General features: G+C 39.4%; 1 protein-coding gene and 1 long non-coding RNA gene across 2 annotated transcripts; one reads left to right on the plus strand and one right to left on the minus strand.

Moving 5' to 3' along the window:
- LOC126995552 (vacuolar protein sorting-associated protein 54-like) lies at window positions 1–27,529 on the plus strand. Its single transcript, XM_050855192.1, has 21 exons — window positions 1–192; window positions 1,765–1,901; window positions 2,535–2,692; window positions 3,347–3,468; window positions 4,031–4,244; window positions 6,612–6,760; window positions 7,733–7,875; window positions 9,464–9,563; window positions 9,897–10,039; window positions 10,237–10,363; window positions 10,559–10,666; window positions 11,005–11,151; window positions 11,958–12,052; window positions 12,360–12,488; window positions 13,815–13,953; window positions 14,122–14,254; window positions 18,526–18,859; window positions 19,389–19,557; window positions 20,194–20,385; window positions 20,566–20,663; window positions 21,432–27,529. The coding sequence occupies exons 2-21, from the start codon at window positions 1,789–1,791 to the stop codon at window positions 21,538–21,540; spliced, it is 2,922 nt and encodes a 973-aa protein (XP_050711149.1). The 5' UTR covers window positions 1–192; window positions 1,765–1,788; the 3' UTR covers window positions 21,541–27,529.
- On the minus strand, window positions 11,998–18,511 carry LOC126995555 (uncharacterized). The gene is made up of 3 exons (XR_007750412.1): window positions 15,712–18,511; window positions 12,343–12,555; window positions 11,998–12,146 (listed from the first exon to the last, which is right to left on the minus strand). It is a non-coding gene; the product is annotated as an uncharacterized LOC126995555 (long non-coding RNA).

Raw genomic sequence — 27,529 nt, forward strand, 5'->3', positions numbered from 1 at the left:
ATAATCTGGTAACGTTGGTCAGCTGGGTCCTGTCAGCAGCCACAGAGCCATAACAAGGGACACTCAGGGCCAATAAACCTTCCAAAGTCTTCCGGTGACACGCCCCTCTGACTCCCCGAGGCTCCTGACGCTCCTAGACTGCAAGAGGAGCCTGTGAGGGGTTTAGGGACCGGCTGCATTGCCCTACATATGGTCAGTGCGAAAGATGATTATTGCAGACTACGTTGGGTTGGGTTCTTGTGGGTGGATTCTGAATATTTGGGTGTTTGCATTTAGTTCGGTGATGATTAATACAGAGTTCTGAGTATTGAGTGTTCCATTTAGTTCGGTGATGATTGGTTGATACAGTGTTTTAAATATTAAGCGTTTGCATTTAGTTGGGTGATGATTGGTACAGTGTTCTGAGTATTGAGTGTTCCATTTAGTTTGGTGATGATTGGTTGATACAGTGTTTTAAATATTAAGCGTTCCATTTAGTTCATTGATGATTGACTGGTACAGTGTTCTGAATATTGAGTGTTCCATTTAGTTCGGTGATGATTGGTTGATACAGTGTTTTAAATATTAAGCGTTCCATTTAGTTCATTGATGATTGATTGGTACAGTGTTCTGAGTATTGAGTGTTCCATTTAGTTCGGTGATGATTGGTTGATACACTTCTAAATATTAAGCGTTCCATTTAGTTCATTGATGATTGATTGGTACAGTGTTCTGAATATTGAGTGTTCCATTTAATTCGGTGAGGATTGGTTTTATGTACGGTGATATCTCGTTTCCTTCCCACTCAACCAGCCAACAACAGCAGAAGATGAGATATCAGTGCCTCAATAAAACCAATCTCACCTTAATGTTGATTTGAGGTGTTGCTGATACATTTTATTATTTTTATTTTATTATTTCCTACTGAACCAACTACCTCAACCAACAACAGCATAGTAGACAAGATATCAGCGCTTCAATAAAACCAATCTTAAGCGCATAACTCCTTTTTGTGGATTTGAGGATTTGAGGTGTTACTGATACATCCCGCTGCACAGGACTTTTTACTTAAGCTCACCCATATGGTGTCCAAATTTCTTATGTAAGAGTTAACCACCACCTTCATTCTGTCATTCCTGTCAGTGTTAAACTCCAGAATAATTGTAACTCATCTGTGTTCTCTCCTTCCTACAACTTGAATGCTTTCAAGATAGTAGTATCAAGACAATTCATTTACCTAATGTACCAAGCACATTGATTTGATAGGAGAGTCATTGCATACTCCTGAGTACATGTCAAGTCTTGCAGTTTCTCAAGATAAAACATGATATAGTTGCATCTTGAGACTCTTCTTCATCTGACACAAAGGTTGAGTGTAGCAATAACAAGCCTAAGATCATTTGCACAAAGAACTCTGCTCTCCATAAAACCTTGCAGTTCAGAGGGATATCCTGAATACTTAAGAGGATGTAGTCAGTCTCCTTAGCTACCTCTCCAGCATGCTACACCATATCCAACAGTGACTGATACGAAGAACCTGCAGTTCTCAACCTTCTGAATCTTGCAGAATTCAAAAGACAAGAACTGTTGGTGTTTCTGGTACCAGAGCTATGGGGACCAACACATAACCTATTGCCATTCTTCTCAGTTTGCCTATCTAAATATCATGTCATAGTATGACATATTGAAGGTTTTGGTGGTAATGTAAAGAATCAAGATTCCTCCAAAGGCATGACTTGAAATTTATGATGTCATGAAATGTTTATTTCTCATGTCATGTTTCAGCTTGTGCCATGATGTATCTCTACAATGACTGAAGTTGGGAGCAGTTTTGGACTTCTGTCACTGGCAAGCACACATGGCTGGCGACAGTGCCAATACTGCCCAGGACACTCCTTCAAGCTGCCCAATGAATTTATCAAGTGAGTGTCTGGCCCTCATATGAAAACTAGAGGTCCATAGAGTTGATTATGTTGTAATAAGTCTTTCAATAAGTGACATTCAGATAGGAGTTGTTTTCAGCATTTATAGCAACATTCTTACTTGGGATTGTTTTGTTATGATACACATGTTTTTTGTAATATTCTGATCATTGTGCAAAGCATGAATGATCAAACTAATGGTACACAGGATGAGTTATCAAGTAATCAGTTGGGAAGCAAGAGCTAAATCTCAAGGAATTTTTTACCTGTAATTTATACTGTCAAGAATTAATACGAAAACTAAAGGTACTGGCTATGAAGAGCTCTTCAGTTTCCCAATGAAAGGTCTTCAAAGTTTTTCCCTTATCTTATCTTCATGGGATCAGTTGTAACACTATAGGGGGAGGGAGATTGGGAGCTTTATCATTACCTTGTGTTTACAGATTTTTTGAGTTGCCAATGTGTTGAGAAATATAAAAGGGTTTTAATTAAAGAGGAAAGACAAACAGTCAGACAGGTAGACAGAGAAACAAAATGAAAATGTAAGGGATATGAAATAGAAGATGGACAGAGATCCAGGTGAATAGACATATAGACCCAGATTTTGCACCTCACCTTTACCTCCTTTTGCAGACACATACGTGAGTGCCACTGTACTAAAGAGGGCGGCAGCTTCGTGTGCCGTTATGGGTACAATGGTGTGTGTTCCTCTCTGCCGCTGGAAGGTGTGAGTGACCAGGACTATGAAGACCATGTACTAAAACACCATGCCTTCACCATGCATGCAAAAGGTAGGGAAGGAGTAGTGAGAGTGGAGTAATCTGTAGGGCCCCCTTTCCCAACCCTGGGGTCGCCAAGCGCTTTTCCGGGGGTCGCCAAGACCTCAAAATATCAAACTTGGTGTTTTTATGTTACAATAACACATAAACAACTAAACTACTGGGATTGCAGTCATGTCTAAAAGTGCATGATTGAGGTTGCCTGAAAAAAAGGTTGGGAACCATTGCTGTAGGGTGACTGGGGATCATTTTGGGATTTTGTAGAAGAGGAATAGAAAAAGGGCAGTTGATCCCAGCCATATATATATGGTTGTGAACAGACTCCATTATTTATGATGGTCTCACTTTGCCTTGGGTACTGTTTATTGGGATGTCACAGAAATATATATTAGCTGCAGTGGTGAGAGGTTGTTTTGGTCAGGGGGAGGAGAAAAGTAATCATATTTATTTTAGCTTGCAGTTTGAGTACCTTTTCAAATCTATAAGAGGCTGAGCACTGGAGAAATTGAAGGATATATTGTATTATGAAACCCCTTTGATTCAATGCTGAAAACACCAATGAGTAACCAATATTTTTATTCATAGGGAACATGAAAGTGTAGGCAGTGCAAAAATCTGCTGCCAGATATTATTTGAATAGATACTATTTCTTATCCTTTTTGGCAGGGAGCCCCGGGGTGATAGCCAAGCCGCAGCCGGGGTCAGGCGAAACTGAGGAAAAATGGGGTGTGTTTTCCTCTACGCAGAATGTGCCAGCTGTGCTCAACGACCCCAGGAAGGGAATGAAGGCAGGTGTTGTCAGGAAACAGAATGTGCTCATAGGAGGGAAGTGAAGATATGGACACTACCAGGTCCTATCCCTTCTTCTTCTATCAAACTATTCTATGGCATCCTCTCAGGAATTTTACTCATTTCCAATATTTTGACTTTTTTTGCATAATTTCCTACAACTGGCTCCATTCCTATTTCTTGTCTAAGTCTTTCTGCCATGTTTTACATACAATCCTTATCCTCTTTTACTTTTCGCGTAAGTTTAGCATCCTCTGCAAACTAGCTTGTATATCTTGTTATGTCGTGTGTATATCCTGAACCTTATGGGTGCCAGTACTGAGCCTTGCAGAGCTCCATTAATTGCTTCCCTCCACCCTGCGTTGCATCCCACATTAATGTAATTTTCTTAGGAAGTTCCTTGTCTGTGGCAGGAGACACCCCAATGTTTCACCATCCACAACAGGCTCTTATAGGGTGTCTTACCATAAGCTTTTTCTTCTCCCATACTATCTCCCAACCTTCAAATTTCATATATTCTCACCATCACAACTTAACCCAAGCCATCTCTGTATTCCACAGCGGGACTTCTTCACCAAGACATGGGGAGAGAGTTTTGTGGAAGTGCGGGAAATTCCCCCCCATGTGACTCTTCCTCAAGTCACCCCTAAGCACATTGAGTCCTATGTCAGACGTCTGAGGCGGCGGCAACGGCTCCTCTCTCGCCTCGCATCCCTCCAGGCTGGCAAGGCTCAGGAGGAGGCTGAGGAGCGGTCCCTAGAGCCCAGTCCAAGGGGTGAGTAGGCTAGAGTGATACGTGAGGGGATTGCTGGACTGAGTTTGTGGTGTTAAGGAAGGCCAGGAGTAAGTGGGGAGATGAAAATGCTTGCTAGGTGTTGTGCCACATAAGGGAAAAATAGGATAGTTTCAAATGAGTACTACAGTGCCTGCAAAAATGATCTGAACGCAAGGACAATCAACAAAGTCTTTCATACAAACATTGAGAAAAGGATAGAAAAAAATGTTTTAAAGACATAATGTATATATTTATTACTCATATGTTACATCAGTATTTGGTGTTTTCTCCCTTTGCTTTCAAGACAGCCTGGATCCTCTTGGGGATAGAAAAAACGAGCTGTCTGCAGTATTCTTCGTCTATTTCCATCACCCACACTCTCTTGACTTCTTCGATGAGGGTAGGAATGCTTGATGTATCCCCCATTTGGAGCTTCATTTTTGCGATGTTCCATAAGTTTTCGATTGGAATGAGGTCAGGGTAATTCCTTGGCCAATCTAAAAGTTCCATGTCCTTGGGAGCAATCCATTCCTTTGTTCTCCAGGCCCTGTGGCACGGGGCGTTGTCTTGCATGAAAACCGTACAGCCTGTGATCTTCATGTGTGGCATCAAATGGTTTTCAAGCGTCTTGATGTATTTGTCTGCGTTCATTTTATCACCTGGCTTAAAAAAATGTAGGCCACCACGCCCCTTGGCACTGAAGCATCCCCATGCCATCGCTCCGGAGTCCATAAGGATGCTTTAATGTCTTGTGGGTAAACCTGGCATCAAACCTGTCACTCCCTGGTGGGTGGCGCACAGTCATTCAGCAGCTGGGAAGGTCTTAAATTCTGATTCATCCCTAAACATCACCTTTGACCACTCCTCAGAAGTGCAGTGTGCATAGTGTTTGCAGGGCGGTCGTGGTGTGTGAGCGTGCTGAAGTGAACGTTCAATCCGGCCCCTCGTTCGCGAGTTCAATCCTCACCAAGCCGCCTTTCAAGCGCCTTTCAGCCGCCAAAACGCGCCACATGCTGTCCAGAAGACCACCTGCTTCTAGGATCATCACGGGCTCTCTAGGGGTAGATTCTGGGATCAAGCATGGGAGAGCAATGCAGGCATGGCGCGCCAGACCAAGCTGGGCCGCCCATCAGCCAGAACGGCTGGGCCGACCATCAGGAGAAACCGGGACTGGACTGACCATCAGGATCATCTGAACTGGCCCTGCACAATAAAAAAAAAAAAAAAAAAAAAAAAAAAAAAAAAAAAAAAAGGCAAGCCTTTTCACTTTCGTAGGCTGGGTAAGAAGAGGTTTCGCTGCAGGACATCGAGCAGGCAAACCAAGCTGCTTCTGGAACCTGTGTTGGATAGTGTGGATAGACACATCTCCAAGCACACTTTCATGTCTTATTCTCAATTCTTGGTCTGAGATGGAAGGGTTTTCTCTTACTTTCCTACTCAAAAAACACTCAGTGGTCTTTGTGGTCTTACAAACTCTCCCAGTGGACTTAAATGTAGGGGGAACGCGTCCCTCCTTACAGCCTTCGCCGCGCTTCACTCACAACATGACAGTCGACTTGGAGAGCTCCAACTGATGCCCAATCTCAGCATAGCTCTTCCCCGCCTTCCTCATATGAAGAATAAGCTTTTCGGCATCAGTAATGTTCTTTTTCCCCATGCTGTGAGTCTGAAAGAAATGATAGGGTTTGAAGTCAAAATGATGCTAAAGGGGGTAAATGTCTTGAGCGAATAGCTAAAACACCCCTCTCCTTCAGATAACCGGAGGGGACTGCCATGCGTGGGAAGTTGGGAACGCTGTGCTTGAATATGGAAGAAAGGAAAACATATCGTACCGGCACCAAGACTACAACATGGCGGATGAAGGACGATACACTCAAGCGTATGATTATTAATGAAATCACACTCGCGTATGGATCATTTTTGCGCATACTGTACTTATGAATTATCGGAGGCCATTTGATGCACCTCCTCTGAAAATTTTTAACCTAAGTAGAAAGGCAGAAATATAAATGAGCCTATCCCAGAGCAAACACTGTAGCCCTCAGTATAGAGAGAGCTGTGATAATCCCACATGTCGTCTCTGAAGTTTCCACTGTATGGCAAGACTGATTCAGTGTTGACCATGTTAGTCTCCTGGCGGTATAATGATCTGACATGCTCAGAGTTGTGAATGAGTCAGTGGCTGGTTCAGACCTTTCAAAACCAGCTACAGTTATGCATGCCAAACCTCCCACAAGTTGAGCTCACAGACTTAGTGTAATGTAAACTACAAACTTGCAAAGTACTAAGATTGACTTTCTTTTTTTATCCATTCATTTTGGTGTTTATGTGTTGGTGATCATACCCTAATTGATTAAATTCTTACAGTGAGTGACCAGCTGCCTCAGGAGGGCATTCCTTCTACTTTCCTCTCAAGCTCTTTTAACTTGGAGGATCCAGAAACCTTCTATACTGTCTTCCCCCACATCACCTCAGCTGGTGTCTCCACTAAGAATTCCAAGATCATTCAGGAAAAGGTAGGAATTGATACATATATATATATATATATATATATATATATATATATATATATATATATATATATATATATATATATATATATATATATATATATATATATATATATATATATATACAGTAAAACCTTTATAACTCGGCATGATAGGGGCTCCAGCTTTGCGGAGTTATTCCATATTCCGAGTTATGCAAATTCCTCATTCCCCTTCCCCCCATTTGCATATACAGTCAAAATTTTGAAAACTCTTCACTGCACAGCAGCAGTAAAAGCTTATAATAACACATACAAATGAAGGGGCTGCTGTAGTCATGTAGTCCAAGCAGGCAACATGTGGGTGTTTGAGAAGCGAGCAGGCAGAGCAAGGGCAGCCTTGATGAGTTTAAACCACGAGATGTGGAGATAACTTTGCAGCATACCGAAATGAATCAGAGAGTGAGATCAGTGTGGATACAAGTTCAAAGAAAATGTGGGTGAGGCATGCCGAATGTAGACAACAGGATGTGGTTAAAACTCAGCAATATGCCGAGATGCATGAATTTTTTCCTTTTTTTTTCATTATTTGTATGAATTTGATAAAAAAAAATTATGAATATTTCGTTGCATTGCTGAGTTATATCAATTTCTGAGTTATACAATGCCAAGTTATAAGGGTTTTACTGAATATATATATATATATATATATATATATATATATATATATATATATATATATATATATATATATATATACATATATATATATATATATATATATATATATATGTATATATATATATATGTATATATATATATATATATATATATATATACATATATATACATATATACATATATATATATATATATATATATATATATATATATATATATATATATATATATATATATACACACACACACACACACACACGTGAATTTGCATATGAGTTATGAGTTAACACCTCCCCCAATGCCAACACTTTCTTCACAGCTGTTCCACCACTTGGAGGGAGTGGAACTTGACATGAGCAGACAGATTGCCCGGAAGTCATCAGCTTTCTTTGAAACCATGACCTACCTCAACGCTCAGATGGAACAACTCAAGCTCAACCATGCTGCAGTCTCTACACTCAGGTGCTGCTTGGGATCACACCCTGCTTTGCCTTGCCCTTCCTTGCTTTGTATCAGTTTTTCCTTGCCCTATCTTGCTTTTAATTTTTCTTACCCCACCTATTTCTATCCTGACTTAGTCACTTTCCTCTTATTTTATATTGGAAGTATCCTCCCTAACATTGTCACATTCCCTTTGATATGTTAGTTGAAATAGACACTCTTTCAAGGGTCTTCATTTCCTCACATTTTTCTTCATCCTTCCCAGTGAAGCTCTGTCCTCTATTCCATTTGCTCTGCTGTTGTGCACTTCATTGCTATGTTGCTATGCACTTCATTGCTCTGTTGATATGCACTTCATTGCTCTGTTGCTATGCACTTCATTGCTCTGTTGCTATGCACTTCATTGCTCTGTTGCTATGCACTTCATTGCTCTGTTGCTATGCACTTCATTGCTCTGTTGCTATGCACTTCATTGCTCTGTTGCTATGCACTTCATTGCTCTGTTGCTATGCACTTCATTGCTCTGTTGCTATGCACTTCATTGCTCTGTTGCTATGCACTTCATTGCTATGTTGCTATGCACTTCATTGCTCTGTTGATATGCACTTCATTGCTCTGTTGATATGCACTTCATTGCTCTGTTGCTATGCACTTCATTGCTCTGTTGCTATGCACTTCATTGCTCTGTTGATATGCACTTCATTGCTCTGTTGCTATGCACTTCATTGCTCTGTTGCTATGCACTTCATTGCTATGTTGCTATGCACTTCATTGCTCTGTTGCTATGCACTTCATTGCTCTGTTGCTATGCACTTCATTGCTCTGTTGCTATGCACTTCATTGCTCTGTTGCTATGCACTTCATTGCTCTGTTGCTATGCACTTCATTGCTCTGTTGCTATGCACTTCATTGCTCTGTTGCTATGCACTTCATTGCTCTGGAAAAAAAAAAAACAGGATCTCATTAATAACATCTAATTGGTGCCTAAAAAATGCTGATATTAATGTCATTAATGAAAACATTTGTGGGACATTTATATACATGTATAATGGGTTATTAGTGCTGCCACCCCAGGACATCACTGATTTCTCACATTTGAAGCCTTATTATCACTACTTTTAAAGAAAAATAAGAATCATTATTGAGTTAACATAAGTAGTATAAGTCATCTTAAAGGAGTTAATGAGGTTCTTGGTGTGATGATTGTTCCAAGGGTTGGGTGTGAGCCAGTGGGTGACCAGGGCAAGCCAACCCTTATAACCACTGGCTATGAGGTTAAAATATCACACAACAGCATACCTGCCACTTTAAACCAGCCAAGGTGTCAAAACCTTTGTGGTGTCATGACATGATAATACTCACAAGCAAATGAGTCAATCACATGGCACCCGCCTCTCAGCCAAAGGCTGTTGATGACGAATAATGTTCCTCCTGCACCTGGACATACACACACTTGTTACTAAGTGTATCTAAGGGTTCTAAGTGTTTCAACCAGGATGGGGAATTGTTTGACATAGAGTTGATTCACAAAATAAATTTAGTACAAGTTTCTTTGATACGTATCTCACTTTAGATTAACGTCTTACATATTTCCTGTTTCTTTTTCCAGAAGAGGCATATCCATGTTGCACCAAAAGGCTGCCCTGGAGCCCATGAAGCTCCTGGCTCTGCCTAGGAGGAGAGAGAATATTGCTGCAACCTGCAAGAAGGTACTGTGAAAGATTTTAATTTTTTGTTGATATTTTTTTTCTTCAGAAAATTAATAAAATTAAGTAGTACTTATGGAGTTTGCCATTAGGCAATGCATTCAGTTGTTATTACTGTAGGATCAGATGTTTTATTGAAAGTTATTAGATTTTTGTTTTTATTGATGATTATCACAAAAATAAGTCCAATTTTATTCAAAGTTATTCTTGGATTTGTACTTTAAATGAAATTGCAAAACAGTTAAACACTGTAGACTTCCATTTCATCCCATCCTCTTTCACCTTCCTTCTTTTCCAAGCCTTGTTCCTCCTCACTTTCCTCCCTTCCCCTCACAGCTGGAGATGATGAGTGCTGTGCGTGAGGTTCAGTCAACCATCCAGGAAATGTTGGCACGGCAGGAGTTCACTGCAGCCCTTGACCTCATCTCCACCACCCAAGATCTCCTCCACTCTGAGCTTAGCACTATCAGGAGTCTCAAGTAGGTGCTGGGAGGGTGCTAGGAGGGTAGATGATAAGTGAATAAAAGAGGGAGGACTGGTAATAGGTGAAATAGTCATTCCCTTGAACACTGTTTGGAAAATGTGAATCCATTGAATCCCTTATCATGGTAAATAGCTCCAAGTGAAATGGAATTCTTATAGCTATTCCTCTACCCACTACTACTTCTTCCCACAGACACCTGAGCTCAGAGCTATCGGAGCATGAGAAGCTGATCGACAAGATGGTGAGTGCCGACTTTACCAAGTACATCACGGAAGACCTCAACCGCCCCTTGGATGACACTCGGCCACTACTGGAGGAGGTGGGTGAACAGCAGGGGATAGGTGGTCAGGGAAAGAAAGAGAGAGATGAGGAACAACATGGTGCTCTGGAGTGGCAGAGGGAAGTAATTGTAAGGATTGTGATGAAAGGAGGTTTAGGGCAGCACCAGGAAAAATGCATGCATCTAATGTCTGTGTATTTAAATGTATACTGTTAATGTCGCATTTCCCCACAGGACCAGCTGATAGCAGTAGTGTTTGGTGTCCTTCGGCTACAGAAGTTTGATTTCCTGGACAACTTGCGGGAAGAGATCTATACTGCCATCAAAGCCACAGTGAAGCAGGTGAGAGAGAAAGAGAATATTTGAATATTGATGTCCTTATCCTTGAATATTTAACTTTTTATATGAATCCTGCCAAATTTGTTTCCATCATCCAAAATTTTGAAAATGCTGAGACTAAGAGCTTTTGCCAAGTCTTCCAGACACTCGCTCTGTAAAAGTTTAATTGATCATTAGAACACTTACTAATATTATAACTTGAGAAGAGGTACTGGTATATACAGTAGGAAAAAAGTTTGAACAGTAATGTTATAGAGACTTAAGAGGCCCTCTCCTCATATACAGACTGTGGTAAAGGTGGAACTGGCAGTAATAGTACCATTGCTTCTCATTTTCTCCAGGCTGTGGTGGAGGCAGTGAGTGAGGTGGAGGTGGACCAGGAGGCAGCAAGTGTAGCAGACCAGGCGCGGGTGCTTACCATATCCGCCTGGCTGACCCTGCTCTCCTCCGTCACGTCCAGGCTCAACGTTGTGATAGCCAGGGTCAAGGTGAGGAAAGTGTGACTATTCTTGTAACTCTCCTTCTCTCTCCCTGTCCCATACAGATTTCGTTATTTGTATGTGTATTTACTTAGTTGATATATACAGGTAATGAGTTATGTCATATTTATCTTTAAACTCATTTTAGCTTAAGCTTTTGAGATGGACAGCCTTTTTGTGCAGGCTGTTCCACTGTTCAGTGCATCTTTTGGGAAAACTGTGATTCTTCTTATCTTTTAAGCAACTACTTTTTTACAGGTTCATTTCTTGTGTCCTAGTTACATCTCCCATCCCTTACAAACAGATACTCTATCAATTTTGTCTACTCCCTTCTTTCTCCTAAACACCACAATCATGTGCCTGCTCTCTTCTTTGTTTTAGGGATGCAGTCTGATTTTTTACCAATCTTTGTGTATATATGTTGAATCTTGGTTTTTGCAACATTTTACCACGATGAGAGTGAGTGCTGAAACAAAGAAAGTTTAAGACGCTTCAGCTGTGGCCACCCCCTTGAGGGAAGTTCCTGTGAGGGGACAGGGCATTGACAATTTAGATTGAGAGATGTTTTTCCTTTTTTTCTTTTCTCCCCTATTACAACTGAGCCAAATGCTTTTATTTCTCTAGGTGAAATCAGGAACAACTTATTTTATTCCCACTCTTCATTTTTTTTCATATTCTCTTCCCTTGTCTTTCTTATGTTATTCCACTTTTATGACAAGCAATAGTGCATACCCAATCTCTTTCCTTTCTTGCCTATCTCATGCTGATGGTGACATTGCAGGACATTGAAGGCATTGGATTTTTCACTCTTTTAGGGCATTGTGGAGGTGATGAACCAGACAGTGCAGGCAAGTGCTGGCACCACCCAGCCCACCATGGAGGGCATCCAGGCTGCATCACTAGTCACCATGTAAGTCTTGCTTGTCTACATGCATGCACACTTGGGTAGGGCCTGGTGATGTGGTGCGGTGTTTGGCTTGTAATTGAGGGGTCCTGGATCTGACCTGCAGAGACAGTACAAGCAGGTCTTTTTCTTATTGTAACTCCTTTTCATGCAAGGAGAGAAATTGTGCCTTCTCTTTCACGATAGTGAGACAGTACAGCAAACAGGCTCATGTGTACTTAAAAAAAGCTGTAAAGAAGATAATTTGAGTAAAGGTGACTAATATTCTCATCACTTGACAATCATGACTTCACTACCCTTTATCCATTGACAGGAGCAGTTCAGATGGGGAAACTATGCTGGGAGAGGCAGCGTGCAGTCGGGTGCTGGGGGGCCTCAGGGAAGTGCAGTGTGCTACCTGTGACTATGCACACGACCGCTGCGCCAAACTGCTGCACGCCAGGTAAGGGAGAGAGGGACTGCTGTGTTGTGCTGCTGCTTACTCCTGGAGAGCACTGTACTGTACTGTACTGTAGAGTAAAACGTTGAACATAAGAGGCGTATAGTGTAAAAGGGGCGACCAAACCAAATCGGGCGGTATTGAGTTTTTGGCAGCTTCTGATAGCTGAATTCTTGCCGCATCATGTGGTGAGGCAAGCTAAGGAAAAGGCGACCTTAGATGGGATGATTCATAAGGCTAAAGTTACATGATTTTTCTGTCAAATTCGCCCGGCGTGGGGTGTGTAGTGTATGGCACTCTTTAAAAGAGGCGAGCGGCTTAGCCAATGCGGTGATCGTTCCCTAATCCCATGGCTGTGATGTCACGCAGTCAGCATCCTTCTGTACCTTTATTATCAACATAAACCATGGAGAGAAACTGACAATTTTTTTTTTATTAGACCTATAGAATGAGGTTCTATTTTTTACGCTTTGCATTATTTTTCTTTTGACAAAATCAAATATCCCTTGATGAAAGTTATCTTTAGTGACTAAAAACATCAAAACCAATCCATAAATAGTCAAATTCAAAAGGAAAGTGTCCTAAAACCTAGAATTTCTGAACACGTAGCTCCAACAATCTATGTTTTCACTCTGAAAGGTAGGCTAATTCTTGATATCATGGTAATTTTCTTTATGTAGTCGAATGGCTTTTGTTTCAAGCTTTTCATTAACACATAAAGTGCTGAAATCAACCAATAAATAGCAGAGTTACAGAAAATTTTGAAAACTACTTTAAACGTGAATTTCTCAAAACTATAAAAATGGCAGGTCGCTCCTTTTACACTATAGTACGCCTCAATTAAGAAACCTGCCTGTGGTAATTCTTTGCATATATTTGAGTTTTGAAGATATTTTCCCATAATTTGGACAAAAAAATATCTGAAATTGTTACTGATTACAAAGTTCTGAGGAAAGCAGACTATTCTTGTGAAACCACTAATGCCTCCTCATAGGCCAACTGTATACCGACAACATATGATTAAGTAAGTAAATACAATAAAGGAACATGTAGCATCTCTTATGTTAGTCTCTCTCTCTCTCTCTCTCTCTCTCTCTCTCTCTCTCTCTCTCTCTCTCTCTCTCTCTCTCCAAGCCTCTCCTCTCTCTCTCTCTCTCTCTCTCTCTCTCTCTCTCTCTCTCTCTCTCTCTCTCTCTCTCTCTCTCTCTCTCTCTCTCTCTCTCCTTTATCTTCTGTCTATATCTTTCTGTTTATTTCCTACTCCCTCATTGCCTTTCATCAGTTCAATTTGACCCTACCTAGAGGTGACCTAACATCCCCATTTCAAAGATCACGGGACCATGGGCTGGACAAGATGACAGCCAGCGAGTTCCTGACACTGTCGCGCATCATTGAGGAGTTTGTAGCTGACACAGAGAAGGTGTGCGGCCGGAAAAGCACCTCATTTAGGATGGGGCTACAAGGACAGGTTGGTGCTTGCATTCTTTTCATTTATTCTTATTTTATTTTTCTCCCTTGTATATATTAAAAAAAAGTGTTGTTAACTCCTTTCTCTGCATCTTCACCCTTCAACCCAGACCACTATCATATGAAAAGTAAACTCCTTTCTCTGCATTCCTCCGGTGATCTGCTGCAGGCTACCCGATTTGTGGCACGTTTCCATGAGGAGCGCGATGCCCGGTACAAGTTGAACATGAACAACGAGAGGTGGCGGGCGGTTCACGCTCCCCCTGACCTCCAGCGTCTCCTTGACCACATATCAGCCACAGGTAAGCCATGTCACAAAATAATTAATTAATTGCTCCTCTCCACTTTGAGAATTGATAAAAAATTACAAGTTTGCCTATGGTGCCTTTAGGCATTTTTTTTTATGCCTGATGTTATTGTTGCCTCTTTAGACCTCAGTTTTAGGGGGCTGTTAGTGAATGTCCCTTAGCCTGGTGGTGGTGCAGGAAGGATTGTTTAAGTGACACTTATTGAGGCACATACCACCCATTAATATATCTGCACAAAAATTCATATATGAACACTTCAATATGTTGATTATTTTGTATTAAAACCATTTTAAGATATCTATATAAAAAAAGTTACATGTAAAGGCAACCTGTGGGATCAGGGACAGGTGAGGTCAAATCTAACAAGTGTTTCTCTGAGCATGTACAACACTCTGCTTGGTGTCTTGACATTTTTACAAATGTCAGATTCACGCTGGAGTTCAACCAGGGCACATAAGTTTCGCTGTGTTTAGTTTACTTTTTATTTTCTTCAATACACTTATATATTGTTACGGCTCTAGCTTTATGTGCATGTGTGGTTGAGTGAGTGAGAGAGATAATGTAATCAGGATGACAGGATAATGTGCACCCCAGCATGAGAGGCAAGCGACAAAAACAGAGAGATATCTTAAAATGGTTTTAATACAAGATATTCAACATATTGAAGTGTTCATATATGAATTTTTATGCAGATATATGAATTTTTGTGGCGTCAAGAAAGTTTTTCGTCGCGGCGCGTGAAATGAGTCAGATTCGGCGAATGTTTGTCGCGATTTCCAGTCGAGCTCGAGTGAAAACTACTGAAGCTAGGAAGGTGTGCTTGGTGGCAAATGAAAGCTCCTTTAATACAGATTAATAATCAGTAAAGAAAAATTGGAAAACATTAAATAAGTAAAAAAGTTATAAGCAAAAAAATAAGACTTGTCCAAATTGCGGCAAAAGGGCCGAAGAACAGCCTTCTAGATTCAATAGCGAGGCCACACTAGACAAACGCGGCAAAGTGTCTGGAGTTCATCAAAATTGCTCTCGACAGGGTTTACGTTTTGAGCTCTAACGACGAAACTAATGTGAGTAGGGAAACATTATGAAACCATTTTGGAAAGCACACTGGCAGGGCTAAATCATTTAAATAAGTTACTTTTAATTCTCAAAAAATGAGTTATGGCGATTCGCACCAAAGCGGTTGAATTTTCAAAATTTGTGGCTTAATGACAAAGGCGCCACAAAATCAAAAGAGAAAGACGTCCATTACTTGAGATGTTTCTGACTCTACGCATGATATGACTTGCCCAAGTCTGTTTCTTATTCTTAACCCTTAAAGGTCGGCAGGTTTGAGCTTGTACGAGTTTTTTCCCCCCACCTGGATGAGTGGAATTTGCCGATTTTCACTATTTTCCTCCATGCTCACTCTTAACCTATATATTGTACTGACTTAACACATTATTACTTACCATCAAATCTTCCTCTTTCGAATGAGACCAACTAGAAGTCTCTGCCCTGCGTGTGTGCTGAGATATGATGTGTATAAGTGTTGTAACTTTCCGTGCGGAGAGCGTATGTGTTCGTTCGCGCGGCGTGGCTATGGCGACAGGCTGGTGCAGGATGAGTGCTGATACCACCCGCCACATCAAGGTCTCTAACCATCCTCTCACTCCGCCCTAAACCATGACGTTTCGTTGTGAGAGAGAAGAGAGAGCATTGCGTTCGTCGGGCTGAGGGGAGCACAGCGATCCGAACGCGTGAGAACTCGAAAAATCACTTTAACTCATTATCACCAGCAGGTAGCAACTGGCTACCGAGTGGGGTGATGACCTATTCGTACGCACTAATAAGCAGTGTGGCCAATCCAGCGAAATAATGCTCGATTGGGCTACAAATATGTATTGACGGTATACCATGTCAGCCGATCTCTATGGGTTGACGGTATACCACGTCAGCCGACCTTTAGGGGTTAATAGTCATCAAAATATCTCCTACCTTTGTTTGTTCTCTAATCCTTGTTCTCTGATTCTTGTCACTCTGTTATACAGGTAACTCGATTTATGCGAATATTGTGTCCTTGAAGAGGTCGCGTAAATCAAAAACAATGTAAATCAAACAAGAAGTAGGTTTCTGTCAAAAAATAAATATTCACTTCATTCAATGGAGAGAGAGAGAGAGAGAGAGAGAGAGAGAGAGAGAGAGAGAGAGAGAGAGAGAGAGAGAGAGAGAGAGAGAGAGAATATCCATAACACCGAGATATCTACTCAGGCACTCAGCCTCACTTGTGTGAGGAAGAAATGAGGGACACCATGAGCGTATTGGTACCGGTACCGAGCAGTCTAGTACCGGTACCGAGCCGTCTGGTACCGGTACCGAGCCGTCTGGTGCCGGTATCGAGCAGTCGGGTACCGGTACCGTATCGTATAGCTGGTACCGTTAGTACCGGTACCTGCCCACCCCTATAATGTTGAGTAGCATGGCAGCATGGGTACTGTGTTGTTGTTCAAGTGGCGCACGGGAAGAACTGAGGTCAGCTGTAGGGCCGCGGCGCCGTGTGAGTCCAGTTGTGTGAGACATCTGGGGGCCACTCCATTAAATATCGCGTATAAGTGAAAAAACGTGTAAATTACACATTTATTTGGATTTTGGACCCCGCATTATTTAAAAAACGCGTAAACCAAACTCGCGTAAATCGAGAGTTACCTGTACTCCTCCATACCTCTTTGTGCACTTCTTTAGCTTTCTCTTAAATATTTTGTGAGCTGCCAAGTCTCTGAACTGTATGTTAGGACTGACAGGATGCTTTGATTGAACACCTTTATTTCCAGGGAGACTGGCAATTTGCCATTCATGACATTACTGTGTTTATCAAAAGCACTATATCTTTTGAATTCTCTTACTGATTAATTTTGTTGTTGTTTGGGTTTGCATTAATTATTTGTCCTAGGTATGTGTATCCCTCTATTACGTGTTTCATAACCAATCACTATTTATTATCCTGCAAACTGATTATTACCTCTGTTTTCTTCATATTCTTCTTTAGGCCTGCTTCCATAGTCTACGTTAAGGAGAGCGTCCGCTGTGGATATAAAAAAAAAAGAATCGATAAAATTTAAAAAAATCACATGTCTTTGTACATGCCTCGACTAGCTTGTGGCAAAATATTCTGAAGAAATAACCAAAAATGACAGTTATGGCTGAATCCCCTCCCGCCCCGCCCTGCCCTCTTCCGCTTGTCACTTACGTCACTATAAAACACTTGCCTGCGCCATGACGGGCTAAGGGCCGACAACAATCATCCAGGCCCCTCAAGAAAGCCTGCTGGCGCTATGGTCTGGCATGTAAAAAAAAAAGTAAATAAATAAAAATAAAAAAAGCTATATTTATACACAGGTGCATACATCGTCATGTTTCAGCATAAAAAAATGGCCTAAAAGAATATTCGTATGGCATCTTGAGGCAAACTAGCATCTGCAATGGCCTTGGAGGCAGCAGAGCTGACACATACATCAGTCACCCCGGAGGAGCCAGAGATAAGTTTCGCATGTCGGCTCATGACCAGGATTTCCAAGAAAAGGACACCATCAGACACACGAAAGTCCTTCAAAACAAAGAAAAAACTGGAATTCAGTAAAGACTACCAATTGGGAAGGCATCTAGGTTTAAAGGGCGACCTCTTTAAGTCCCTGCAGACTTTAACTCTCCTTTTTAGAAAACAGGATTAGTTTCTGTTTTTTTCTGCAATACCTTCACCGCTATTTGACCGATTTTAATAAACAATACATCATTGGAAAGAGGAGCTGAAGCGCAAGCTTTTCATCGTGAGTTTTATTTTCAATTAGTAAGGGACAATTGTTGGAAAATAATAAATATCGTTAGATACACCAACAAAATTGAAAAAAATTCTCATTATTTAACAAAAGCAAAATTGAAAATTTTTCCCAGATGAATCTTTTGGATTCTGCTTTAAGTTTCTTTGGTATTTTTTTTTAGCAGTGTAGGTCATTAGATGAGAGAGATATTGAGAGTTGAGTTTTGTTAAACATTACATTTTATTTTTTCCTGCTATTATGTATTGACTTATAGATCTGAAAGTAAGTGTATATTAGTTCCCCATAAGCATACATTTCACATGAATATAATCAGGATCATACGCTAATAATCAAGGACATGGCGGACGCTCCCCTTAAGTTCCTCAGCCATTCTCTGTAAGTTCTCTCTCACAGGAGCATGAAATTTGGTGTACATTTTTTAATATTCACTGCTGCCCTTTGCCCCGACAGACACACTAGTCACTCCACCAGCAACCAAGAATAGCAGTGAGTCCTCAACCTCAAACACTACCAACAACAATGTTCCCACCAGTGCCACCACAGCAAATGGCATCAATGAGCATAATGAGACCTCTATCACCACCAATAGTGCCAGCGTTATTGGTGGCAGTGGTGGAGGGGTAATAGTTAACGGGGAGGAGTACGTGGTGGTAGGGGTTTGTGTGGTGGTGGTGCGGTTGGTGGTGGAGTACAGTGAGTGTGCCTCCACCTTACGCCTAGCAGCCCTTCAACTCCTGACGCGCCTGACAGATGTTTTGAGGAGATTCAACACAGACACTTGCAGGTATTATTTTCATGATGACATTTTTAAGGCCAGTTCCTTTTTTAGTTCAAGGGGGCAAGACTAAAAGAAAAAGGACTTACTTGATGTCACAGCTTTCCCGAAGAATGTTACTTTCATCTCCTGTTTATCACAGCTAGATGAATACACATACATACATACTAAATTACATAAAAAAGAGTTACATAACAGCAAAAGAACATTAGATGAAACATTGCTAAATGGGAGGTACCTATTCTGTTAAGTGAAGCTTGCACAAGGTCAATGTTTACAATCATCTGTTGAAGTTGTTCAAGTTCTGGAGACCCATACAGAACCTTATCTATTAAGTGATTACATGTTTCCATTGGTTATGTTGCAGAAGTAAAATTTCCTCCCATCTTGTGCCTCCATCTTCATATATGAATTACTGTACAGTGGCAGAAATGCACTTTGATTAATGATGGGACCACCATTAGAATTTCTATTCCTTCATTCTACCTCCTGGTGTCCTCCCATTACTTTTACTCATTTACTGCTTCTACACCCTCAGGCTGCTCATTGAGGCTGGTGCTGTGGCACTGGGACTGAAGACCATCACTACTCGCAATCTGGCATTAGCATGGCGCTCCCTGCAGCTACTGCTCACCCTCATGCCACGCATCAACACCCACTTCTCTGCCCTACTCAAACCTGCCATCGTTGAGAAGAACATTGAACAGGTAAGGCAGGGGAATGCAACACATGCTATTTTTTCTATGTTCTTCTCTCCTGTCATGTTCCTTTGCAGCACATAATTTGTGTGCTACACCTCAGCACACATGACTTGTTAATGCTCAATCCTACCACTGTGAAGAACATTGAACATATAAAAAATATGGAAAAATTAAGCAGTGACTCACCTCACACTTTTCTGCCCTAACCACACATTCATAAAGTGAATCATGAGACCTGTACCACTGTTAAGTGTCGAAAGATTTCATTTGTCCCATTGTATCTTCTCTTTCTTCTTACTGTGTAACAGTTTTTCAGTTTATCTTTTGATTGTTAGTCAGCTAAAAAACATGAATTTATTGACAATGCTGGTGTGGTGACCAATAGTTAAGTTTACAGTATTTTCAAATGCATGGCAGAGAGGAATAGCTGTTAAATTTTAAGAATAAACACCATTTTCTCAGAAAAAGATAGCAGATTACATTTATCTTTTTAACTGACAAACAGGAAAACAAATGGCAGCCATTAGATGTACAGCAAGAAGCTAAACTGCCCTGTAAGACAGTTAGAGAAAATATATACTCACTTCCTTAAAATCAATACTCGACTTATTCAATGAAGGCAGTAACTTGTGTCTCCTGCAGGTAACAAGGGATTACAATCTACACTGTGAGGCAATAGAGGAGAAGATCGTGGGTGTGATGAGCGACACACTGGAGAGACAGCTGTCCATCTGGGAGGCACGCTCACCTGTCCCCTCGCCCTCATTCAGTGGCATACTAAAGGCCCTCACCAAGCTCCATGAAGCTGTCTCTGGGATCCTTCCACCCAACCAGGTCAGAAAAATAGATTCACCTGACTTCCTACCTCCGTATGTGCATAAAATACTCAGATTTTTTATTGTCCTGAAATATCCCTTATTTGAGAATCTAATGGCATAGCTGATTTATCATATTACAATTAAACTGTATGACTTCCCTTTCATTTATTTGTGTGTTTTTAATTCATTGCAACAGAAATATCAGTTGTTTGAGAAAATAACTGAATCCCTCAAGAAGAAACTGAAAATCCATTTAGTGAGGCTTAACGTGTCTTCAGTGGGGCCTCAGAGCTGGTGAGTGTTCTCTGTGTTGTGCCTAGTTGTAGTATACAGGATTTGAATTAGTCTCATGGTATCCTGCATCCAAGTCTACTTTTATGCAATTTAGCTTTATAATTATGGATGTTTCTTGTCTGCACCCACTCTTCATCCAAATCTTTCCACTCATATATTGGAATCTAAATTATTACCACATCTACTCTTGTTTAACTTGTTTTTATGATTTGTTTTTCCATTATCTCTAGCCGGAAGATAATCCCAGTCCACCTTTTCTAGTCCCTGTACTGCCCTAAACATCATTATCAAGTTCTCTCCTTTGTCTTCCAACATTGTCATTCAAAATATCAAGTCTCTCTCCACCACAGCTGTGCTAGACTTAGTGCCAGTTTAGTTGTGTTTATATGTGTGTTTCGCATGTATACATAAATGTGTCAGCAGGCTGCAATCATCCAATTTTGGGCCCCAGTTCTTAATATGCAGATATTTTTTATGTACTTGTGTTTGTGGCACATATCCCTTATAATAAGGGCTGATCGTCCCTCCTTGTCGTCTTTTTGCCAACTTCTTTTCTGTCTTTGTAGTTCATCTCTCTCCATGTTTATTTCATACTCCATATCATAACATTTTAATTTTTACCACTCTCTGGACACGTAACTGTCCGATAATCTTTCTCTGTTTCATCTCTGGTTCCAACTTTGCTTAACTCCATTATCTCATTTCACCCTATGTTTCTTCCTCCCATATGGTTCTCACAATTTGCAATATTGTCTTCTTCCCACACAGGGTCGTGACAAGTGAGTTGACCTTCTACTTCAACCACCTAGATAGTCTGGGCCTGAGTGGGGTGGTGACTCAAGAGCAGTTCACACAAGGGCTGTGGCCTCCACGGTGAATCTTTTCTTTTTCCTTCTTTAAATCCTGGTTGATCTTGCCCCTCTCCCTATTGTATCCTATTGTTCTTCCTCACCCACCAGCCTCCACCTTGCACTGCTCTTTCTACCCTTGTTATTTCTGTATCTTTCCCCTCTTCCATATTATACTTCTCTTTTCATGATCCTATTCTGTCACTCTTCTTGTTTTCCTTCCTTTCTCTTCCTCCTCCTTTTCCTTGTTCTTTTTCTTGTTCTAGTTCCCTTCTTCAGTCATCCAGGAGAACCAGAAGTGCAAAGATTTTATGTAACCCAACATCATAACGTTCCAAGTGAGCCAGTGAAGGAGTGAGTGTGAATGAGTGGGTGGCTGAGTGAGTCATGGATGTGAAATGAGTTAGAAGTTCCTCAGTTGTTTTGGTCTGTTGGACTTTGATGTGTTTAATTTGGTACTGTAGTTTATTTTTTATGCAATATTATTATTATTATTATTATTATTAACATTATTGTTTTAACATTGTTTTTAACATGCAGTATTGTAATCACAATCATTACTTATCATTATTATTATTATTATTATTATTACTATTATTATTATTATTATTATCATCATTATCATCATCATCATCATCATTATTACCATCATCATTATCATCAGCAGCATCATCATAGCTGTTTGTGTACTTGGCTAGGGATGTGTCTCAGTTAGATGTACAAGGTTATTTTATCATTATCATACAAGGTAATGCTATCATATACTTTCATTGTTATCATTCTTAAGAGTCATATCAATCATTATTTTTCATAGACACTTAGAGTAGTACCTTCAGTGACCGAAGATAATATACTGTCCACTGTATTACCACATCGGGGCTGCTAAAAGTTGTGAACTGCATACACATTATTAACATGTTGCATGGGGACGTACATAAAGAATTGTTGAGCTTTATTTGATCATATAAATTGATGAGTGAAGCATAACCATTTGGGAACAACAATGGGATAAAAACAAGTAAGAATACTTTCTGTGCTTATGCTCCACTTCTCTCTGTCTCAGCACTTCCATCCATTCCTCTCCCACAATTGCCATGGTTAAGATGGGTTATGCAGTTGAAATAACATTTATTATTATTTTTTTACTTCTCCCCCCCACACACCCATATTTTTTATTTACATACTGCACTGGAAGAGATTGATAAGACTGTTCACAATTTAAGAAATACTAAACAAGTGTAAATATGGAGACTGGACACCATGAGCATGGCTCAGACCCATTACATTATCACTAGGTAAATACACACACACACACAGCCACACATATGCTGTTTTTAGATTTTCTGTTTACTTGAGACTGTGCATAAATTACATTTACGAAGATTCCAAAGTTTTTGGTTGTTATTTCCATTTGAACAAGTAAACAGTCGAACAAGTAAACAGTCTGAGTATGTAGTGTAAGTATGGTGTGGCTACAGGAGGAAGGAAGTGATTCTTTTTCACCAGGAATATGTCTGTTTGCCTGATTCTTGGTCCTCAAGCCTCTGGTGATTAATAACAGGAAGCGTGCTAGACTTCACATTACAGTTTTTGGCATCCTGTATGATGAAAAATATTTTGATATTACTTTCACTTGTGTATGGGATCAGTTTGTTTCTTGCAAAAAGACTAAGAACCTCAGATTAGGAGCTGATGTGCTTTGTGTGGCTGTGTGGGATTACTGTTAGTTGTTTTGTAGTGTAGTTTGCAGATTATTGTTTGTCTGAGGCTGCAATGGTGTTAATCTATCAGTCAGTTAATTATCAGTCCAGCATGTGAAATTCAACATAAAAAGCAGGTGGCTGGTTTCGAGTTGTTCGTCGAATGTGGAAATATATTCTTTTGTTCAGACATTATATCCGGAAGATAATTAAGACTGTGGGATTGATTTTCTAGTCAGCTATAAGGACAAAATTCAATTCAATATATTTATTCTCTTCAGGAAATTAACCTTCATATTCTTTCCTTTTAGCTATGTAGTCCACGTGTAAATAAAGAATGTCTTTCCCACACACCCAGCCGTTGAACAAGACTTGCCATATTAAGGCAGTTAATGAAAAATAGGAATAGGAGCAGTGGAGAGGTTTCTTCTTCACTAACTCAGCTATTGAACAAAACCTAATGTAATACAGTAATTTAAAAAAACAGGCATAATAAATCCCAAAGAAATATATACATATCCTTTAAGAAAATGTCTTATGGTGCTTTATGTATTATGTGTGTATATATATATATATATATATATATATATATATATATATATATATATATATATATATATATATATATATATATATATATATATATATATATATATATATATATATATATATATATATATATATATTTATATTTATATATTTATGTAAAGAGTAAAACTTCTTTTAAGTCAGCACAATGAGGGCAGAGTCTTGTTGACTTAACCAAACAGCAGTTTTGACGACCTAGATATTTTAACATTGGTAAGTGTCCTCTACCAACATTTGGTATTCAGAAAAGTGTGCAGATTCAATAACCACTTGCTTACTTTAGCCTCATTTTTTATATTTTTTGTGATTATATTAAAATGTAATACAAATTTATACTATTACGATGCAGAATATCCCTGGCAAGGCAATGATTATCTCATTTTTCTTAATGTCAAGTGGTTGTGTTAGGAAATCATTTAAGAGTTAAGTCTGTGAAGTAGTCAGTTGTGGATCACCAGCATGTTGGCCACAGATTTGTGTGTGGCAGCCATCATGCAGTGGATATGGCTGTATGCACTTTAATAAACTCTCTGTTAGATGATTAAACACGAAAGATGCCTTTGTAACTATGCATAAAAATGTAATTTTAGCTTATCCAACAAGATGTTTGTTTCATATTGTAGTCATTTGCAGCAGCTTCTCACTCACAAACTTCTAATATCACTCACATTCCTTGTTATAAATTTCCATTTGCACATTAGTAAATATCTCCTATGAATTCCTCCCATCAGTAAACAATGCAACCAATTCTATGAGAAAATTTGCAAGTTCTCACAAGTACTATGATACAATAAGCAATGCAGCCAATTCTGTGAGGAATTTTGCAAGTTTTCACAAGTACACAAGTAGGCTACAGCCTTCAGAGTACACAATGTTGTGCCGATTGGAAAAAGTTTGATTTATCAAAGAGGCCTTTTAGTCTCCAATAGATGACACATAGGCATCTAAAGACTACTTTTTCCAACTTTTCTTATTGTTATTTGTCACTCTGGCCACCATGACTACCATGCTGAGTTTGGATCTCAATAGATGGCACATTGACAATTTAAGGATCACCTTTTTCATCTTTTTTTAGCAGTTAAAAAGTTATACAATTTTTTGTTAATATTTTTTGTTGGCTGACATGCAGTTTCCACTTAAAGAATGCTGACTTAGAGGTTTTACTGTACATATATGTACATACATGTTCTAAACCAAGTAGGTGTATAGGTTTATCCTTTAAAATTTTGTTTTTTTCGTTTTGAGAAAGGATATGTATTAAAAAGTTTGTTTTCAAAAGTGATTTGTGAGTTCTCTTAATACCATATGAAGTTCATATAAAAGAATATAGACAGTAAGAAATTATAGATGGAGAACAATTTGATAGGTTAATTTTAAAACTTTTGAGTTGATTTATAAAATGTACGTACAGTTTTATGAGTTAGTTTAAAGAAAATAGCATTTAAAGGGTAAGTTATGAGGCTAATAGCTTGAGAAATTACTTTTTTTTTTTCTTTTTCTATTCAGCATGAACAGTTTGAGCTTTTAAGCCTTTAAGATGAAGAAAGAATGCGATTTGCACATCATAGCAATTTTTTGGTAATTATGCTTAAAGTAAAAGGAATTAACTTATATGTACACTATTCCCATTCTGGTGTTGCAATACAAAAAATATGATTAACGTAGCTATGTATAAACTTTATCAGTCACTTTATATCCAAATATCCTCAATGTCTTGATACATTCGCCCACTTCATTTATCTGTTTAATCACCTTCTCCCCTCCCCTCCGTCCCTCATTAAGTTGCACCCTCAGTGCCCTCATCTTTGCATTTCTTCTCCCCCTCTGCCTATCCACCCTTATGTTCTTTCACCCAGTCACCCTCTGTGAACATTTATGCTTCAATGGTCCACCACATCATCTCACAACTGTTGTCCAATCCTTAGACTTTCATATTTCCATTCATCACTCTGTGCACTATTCTAGACCCCATACAAAGCTAATAAAATTATTTTACTTGGTTTACTCAAAGCACAAATAAATACCATGTCTAGGTCCATACTAACTAACTATAAATCAGCATGTTGCTATTATGGCCCAGGATGCAGAAATGAACTTTTACGGTCTTGAGCCATGGGGTACCTTTCCTTTGTCTCGATGCTAGTGTTCGCCTCCTGTCTTGAATTGTTGAATAAAAACGTTTATTGCAGGTAGATCAATTCCTCACATGCTTCAAGAAGTGGCAGTTCCCCTCATTATTGTGGTGGGCATCCATTCCTGTGCTTTGCTTATCCCCATGAAGTGGACTGAAATTGGAATGGCTCGCATCTCACAGTGGGTTTCAGAGGTCTTTCTACCATATCTGTATCGAAGCACAAAAAAATTATCTAAATAGGAGAAGGGAAACCATATGATGTCCTGAGATATGAATGAGGATACTGAAGGCTGTAAACTGTGAGTTACCGTTTGACTTGACTCGTGTCCACCTTGCTTCTCAAGGGGCCAGGTTTTTTGAAGAAACATTAATCCTGAGTAGATAATTTTTTTATGTGCTTCAAGAGGTGGCACTTCCCCCCATTACTTTGTCTATATAGTTATCATATTGAATTATTGCTATTAAAATTATCATTATTATTTTTCATCTTCTTTTTTTTATTATTGTTATTATCATTATTATTATTATTATTATTATTATTATTATTATTGCTGATGACTAGACACAAGCAAGGCTTGCCATAGGTTTTGTTGAAGCTTTGTATCTTTTATTGTCTGTAGCTGGGTATGTATTCTTGGATTTTACTTCAGAATTAAGTGGAAACTGATGGTGCACAAGGGTCAGATTTCAAGATTGATAGAGAAAACGTATCCCCACAGATAGAATTGCACAGAAACTGCTTAATAAGGACAAACAAGCAGACAAACCTCATCTTTACTCTTACCCATTATTATAAGAGGAAAACATTGTCTATTCAGAATAGGTTCACCTGTTAGGTATTGAATGACACTTGTACAGCCAGTAATGTAGTCGTGCCACATAAATCCTGAAATCAGATACTTCATCCCATATGAACTTCTACTACTTTATTCCTAAGTTTTCAAGAATACAGATATTGCTTGTAACTTAATGAAGTCTCGAGGTACTTAAATGCATGGGGGAACTTGTTTCAGAGTTGTTAAAACTCTCCCTAGATGAGGCAAAACTTTTTTAAAGATATCGAGGTACAACAAAACAGGTCAAGAGGCAATGCACTTGTGTGATGGATTGGGATTCACTTCTTTATTTTTAGAGTTCCATAGCAGGGTGTGTGGTCATACCTGTGTTACCTTGTGGAAAGTCATTCCCATATGGCATATGATAACCAGCCCATTGATGTTACAAGTGCAGTTATCAGTAAAGTATATTTGTATATTTTATTAATAGTTTTTCTATAGTCTTTCTCATTAGTATAATTTTTTGTTTGCAATTTTACTATATCCAAATCACATAGTTTGTTTACAATATTGAGGAAGAAAACTAAAGAAAACAACAGCTCCTTTACTGTCTGAACTTTACTAAACAAGGTTTTAAGGATTTTCTATCCATCAGAATGTCCTCAAGTAATTTCCAGCCTTATATCAATATTGCTTATGTATTTAATAAAAACATTGTCTGGTGCTGTGATTACAACACTAGTCCTGAGAGAGAGAGAGAGAGAGAGAGAGAGAGAGAGAGAGAGAGAGAGAGAGAGAGAGAGAGAGAGAGAGAGAGAGA

This window comes from Eriocheir sinensis, chromosome 8 (genome assembly GCF_024679095.1).
Source record: "Eriocheir sinensis breed Jianghai 21 chromosome 8, ASM2467909v1, whole genome shotgun sequence".
Taxonomy (NCBI): domain Eukaryota; kingdom Metazoa; phylum Arthropoda; class Malacostraca; order Decapoda; family Varunidae; genus Eriocheir; species Eriocheir sinensis.